The sequence below is a fragment of the Crinia signifera genome, chromosome 1 (assembly GCF_055691185.1).
Source record: "Crinia signifera chromosome 1, ASM5569118v1, whole genome shotgun sequence".
Lineage (NCBI taxonomy): Eukaryota > Metazoa > Chordata > Amphibia > Anura > Myobatrachidae > Crinia > Crinia signifera.
In genome coordinates, this window is record NC_139217.1 from 360835717 (window position 1) to 360841042 (window position 5326).

The 5326-nt window shown below is 47.6% G+C and overlaps 1 protein-coding gene across 1 annotated transcript; it reads left to right on the forward strand.

Annotated features, from left to right (window-relative positions):
• Positions 1-2948: 2948 nt before the first annotated feature.
• LOC146007675 (uncharacterized) lies at positions 2949-5108 on the forward strand. Its single transcript, XM_083146199.1, has 2 exons — positions 2949-3646; positions 4563-5108. The coding sequence occupies exons 1-2, from the start codon at positions 3227-3229 to the stop codon at positions 5106-5108; spliced, it is 966 nt and encodes a 321-aa protein (XP_083002325.1). The 5' UTR covers positions 2949-3226.
• Positions 5109-5326: the final 218 nt, after the last annotated feature.

Genomic DNA, 5326 nt, shown 5'->3' on the forward strand with positions numbered 1-5326 from the left:
CTTTCTGTCTGGTCATAGGCTACCTACTCAAAGTCATCTGCAACTTTGCAGATCAGCGATCAACTGTGAATCAGGCCCACAGTCTGATGATTTTGCTACATATTGAACATTGTTGAAATCCTATCTGTGGCGGCTCCTGCCATAGGACTGCAGCCCCTCCAGTTAAAATCACAACACCAGAGACACAGACAGACAGCACCAGTGCTCCGATGCCCCCCCCGATCACCTCCGCAGCTCTGGTGCTGACTGTCTGTGTCTCTGACACGCTGGTAACCTCCTCTCACCAGGCTCCATGAAGCAGCAGGGCAGACACAGCAACAGCCCAACCATGTGGGTAGGAGTTCAGCATTTAGTAGATTCCTATTGGAAGCTGCTACTGCTCATCATACACATAGCTGGAAACTCCTCCACCTCTTGGGCTGTCAGTACATGGAGTAATGACAGCAATAGCTGCCAACAGGAAGCCATTCTGTGCAGATCGCCAGAGCTACAGTGCTTCTATGGGCTGCTATCTGTGCAGCCCAGAAGCAATTCTCTGCAGTGAGCATGCCCAGACTTCAGTGAGTCACTCAGTGTGATGCAGCTGAAGGAAGCTATGCATTGCACCAGAGAGGTGCATGGAAGTCTATTTTATTTTAATCATATTTGTGTGTAGTTTTTTATAAAGAGTATAATTTTGTGTACTTTAATTAATATTAAAGTTATTAAAAGTGTGTATTTTGCTCTGTACCTGTATTTGTGTGCATATGAGTACATCATGTATTTATAGTACATGCATACAAACACTAGTACAGCGCTAATAACTAATAACCTGCAAATAATTAATGATTGTTTGCAACGAGCACTACCCAGGAAATTGCAGCCCCCCTTAAGTCTAAAGGCAGGAGCCACCACTGTATCCTATAACTTTTAAATCTATCTTAACTTAGCTCTAAAGCTCTTGTACACATGGTGCGATTGCCTTGCTTTTCAATCCTGATTCGTTCAGAATTGAATCAGGATCAAATCTGGATCGAAACACACGGCAAGGCAAACGCATCCGATTTGGACTATATAGTACAGATCTGTACTAGTCTTGCCTGCACAGTGTACTTTCTATTTGATTTCGATGCCGCTGGGCCACGCATCAGGAGTGATTTAAAATCAAATGTTTTCAGGGCATAAGATCGGTGAGCCGTCCTCCGGCTCTGGCAGGGTGAAATGCCTAAACATGTGAGTCATATCACTTTCACATTGTAAAGTTGAGTCAGACCCAATCTCGATCTCGGGTCCGAGCCGGTCCAGCACTTTCACATTAAAACAGGTTTCAACCTTCCTATAAACTGAGTCGAATTGCCGGGTTGGTCGAGCCAAGCTATAAACTTTGGTGCTTTCACACCATACCTTGAACTGTGTTGAAACATCTCCAACTCAGCAATAACTTAGGTCCGACATATGCTGTGAAATATATATTACATGCTACAGAAGAGTGGGACCCACCAGCAGTACAACTATCTCATATAAAGGAGACATATGCCATTTGGAAAACAACATGCACAGTATGGAGTTATAGGTTGACTCATGGGGGGTTATTCTAGTTCACTCTTTCTGACAAATTCCTTCTTAGATGGACAAAACCATGTGCACTGCAGGTGGGACAGATGTAACTTGTGCAGAGAGAATTAGATTTGGGTGGGGTTTTACTTCAAAGTGAGATCTATATTGCAGTGTAAAAATAAAGCAGTCATTATTTACCCTGCACAGAAACAAAATAACTCACCCAAATCGAATTATCTCTGCACAAGTTAGGGGCCGTACACACCAGGACGATTTGGCATAAAAACCGCCGATTTCGATGGGTCGTACGAGCGTTTTCTATGAATTGGTGCAAAATTGTTTGTTTTAAGCCCACAATTCCGATCCGATGCGCGTACCCGCCGGTCGTAGGTCGGATTGAAGATCCTACCTACTGCAGTAAAGATCTGTCAATCCGACCTCAGATTGGGGGCTGATTGTATGCAGATTACGAGATGATCGTGTGCACTTGCCTCGTCAGACCGTCGTCAGATCCTGCTTGTTTATACTCATTTCCTGGTCACTCCCTCTGCAGCCATTTTGTGAGACTCGTGGATGGTACAGGATAGCAGTGACAGAGGATCCTGGATCACAGCCAAATTGAAGACAGGTATTTGGACCTTCCCTACCCACCAATGCATTAGCTGCCCACCAATGCATTAGCTGCCCACCGCTGGCCACCAATGCATTAGCTGCCCACCGCTGGCCACCAATGCATTAGCTGCCCACCGCTGGCCACCAATGCATTAGCTGCCCACCGCTGGCCACCAATGCATTAGCTGCCCACCGCTGCCCACCAATGCATTAGCTGCCCACCGCTGGCCACCAATGCATTAGCTGCCCACCGCTGCCCACCAATGCATTAGCTGCCCACCGCTGCCCACCAATGCATTAGCTGCCCACCGCTGCCCACCAATGCATTAGCTGCCCACCAATGCATTAGCTGCCCACCGCTGCCCACCAATGCATTAGCTGCCCACCGCTGCCCACCAATGCATTAGCTGCCCACCGCTGCCCACCAATGCATTAGCTGCCCACCGCTGGCCACCAATGCATTAGCTGCCCACCGCTGCCCACCGCTGGCCACCAATGCATTAGCTGCCCACCAATGCATTAGCTGCCCACCAATGCATTAGCTGCCCACCGCTGCCCACCAATGCATTAGCTGCGCACCAATTACCCCCCAGTGCATTTGATGCCCACCAATGCAGTGCAGTGATATATCTGTGTGTGTAAATGGTAGGGTTACCACCTAGTCCCTTTAATTCCGGACACATATTAATTACACAGGTTCTGTGGCTGGCTGACTTCAAGACTCCACTTCACCTGATTTTAAACTGCCACAGAACCTGTGTAATTAACATGTGTCCGGAATTAAAGGGACTAGGTGGTAACCCTAGTAAATGGTAAATAGCAAAACCACAGCAGGTCATGCTGGAATGTGTAGTTCAACTAAAGCAGGAGTGTCAAGGTTGGCCAACACTGGAATAGATGAAGCTGTGTACACTATCACCTTGTTTACAATAAAAAGGAAACTGGTTGGTGAAACTTTAAACTTTATTGTGATATTAACAAAAGTGAACCTGAAATAAAAGAAGTGTCTTAACAATATATAAAATATAATCATAGGATTTTGAAAAAAATAAATTTTTTTATCTATTTTCTTATAGACATGTCTCAGGCTCTGGCAAAGGAGCGTGACTTCGTCGAAGCATTTATCGACAAATACAGGGAGTACGAATGTCTTTGGAAGACGAAGTCCAAAGACTACAGTAACAAAATTAAAAGAGCAAATGCCCTGGATGAGTTGGCCAATTTCAGCCGTTCATATCACCCTGAAGCCAATGCGGAGTGGGTGCGGAAAAAAATCCAAAATCTCCGCACTGTGTTCCTAAAAGAGCATAAGAAAATGCAGACCACCAAGAGATCTGGTGCCGGAGCCGGCGACGTGTATGAGACCTCCTTGTGGTACTACAATCTCTTAACCTTCACCCTGAGTCAGGAGGCACAGAGGACCGGACTGTACCTCATGGTGGAGAGTGAGGGGGATGAGGTGTTGCAGACTGTGGATGAAAGTTCCCAACCATTGTCGGTAAGTACAGACCCGGTATTGACACATGTCCTTCCTCATTATTTTTTTGGGCCCGGAGAATAGGTTCAGTCCACACATGTCTTAAATGTGGTTCTCCTGCCAATGGACAGCACCCACTCCATTAAAATAGTCCTTGTACTGGTCTCTAACCTGCATGGCACGTGTAGTCCCCCTATACTGTTGCGCCGGCGTTTCCACAGAGGATATCTGCACTACCTCCTTTGGCTCCTCTGGGACCTCTGGTGGTGCTGGTCCTGTAGGCCTTTGTGGTCTTTCCTTGCGGCGCAGTAAATTGTGCAGGACACAGCACGCCATGACGACCCAGTCTATTTTGTCCACCCTCAGGTTGATGGCAGTATGGAAAATGCGGAAACGGCTTGCCAGGATACCAAACGCACTCTCCACAAGCCGCCGTGCCCTGGAAAGCCTGTAGTTGAAAATTCTTTTGTCGTGGTCCAGGCCCCTTTTGGCATATGGCTTCATGATGTGCTCATGAAGGGCAAATGCCTCGTCTGCCACGAACACAAAATTGAGCCCATGTTTGGTTTCCTGGACCGACGGCAAGTGAAGAGTGTTGGAGGTGAGCCTCTGGTAGAACTTGGTATCCTTCAAAGTTCCACCATCCGAAGCACGCCCATTCCTGCCAACATCCAGGAAGATGAACTCGTAGTTCGCATTAACCACAGCCATTAGAACGATACTAAAGTATCCCTTGTAATTGAAGTAGTAGGAACCACTCTGTGCAGGCTGGTTGATGCGGACGTGTTTGCCATCAATGGCTCCTCCACAATTTGGGAAATTCCATGTCTCTTCAAACTCTGCAGCGATGTTTTGCCAATCCTTCACGCTGGTAGGGAACTGTAGAAATAATAAATAAACTTGATTAATAAATTGAACTTTGTATTTGTTTCCACAGCAACACAGTGCAGAGACAGAACATTCACCGACCCTGGACCTGTCTGGATTGTCGGAGTCTCCAGGAACATCGCAAGGAATATCCACTACACCCACACCGCCACAACAGGCCTGTAAAAAATCGCGCCGCAAGGAAAAGAAAATAGACAACCCAGAGGAGGAATTACTGATACGGGCCGACCAGGTTCTACGTAGGCCTCCCGACCGATTTGATGCTTTCGGGAAATATTTGTCTGACGGCTTACGCCAGCTGAGTCCTACCCAGCAAATGGCCTTTGAACGCATAAGCAGCGAGCTATTGTTTTTTGGCCGTTTAGACCGCCTTACAATTGAATGCAACATAGCTGGCCTTCTTCCTTGCCAACAACCACCAGGGCCTACTCCCCCAGCACCCTTACCAGTCCCTTCCACTTTGCCAAATCAATCTCCACCTGTCCAAGCATCCTCCGCACAACCTTCAACTCCAGCCCGCTATACCCACCTGTACACCTCATTATTGCCTGAGTTCACAGGAGAGCAGGACCCTCCGGTTTTACGCGAATTGTAAAACCAATTCTTGCCCTGTTGGTATGGAGCAGTATGACACATGATGCATGAGGCGCAGATAAAGCCGATGCACACGTGGCGCATGGTGCGGAGCAATGGGGCCGGGACCACTGCTTCTGCACTATGCACCGCGTGTGCATGAAGGTACTTTGATTATCTGCGCCACAAGCACTGTGTGTTCTACTGCTCCGTACCTCAAGTGAGTGCGGCAGTAGGTTT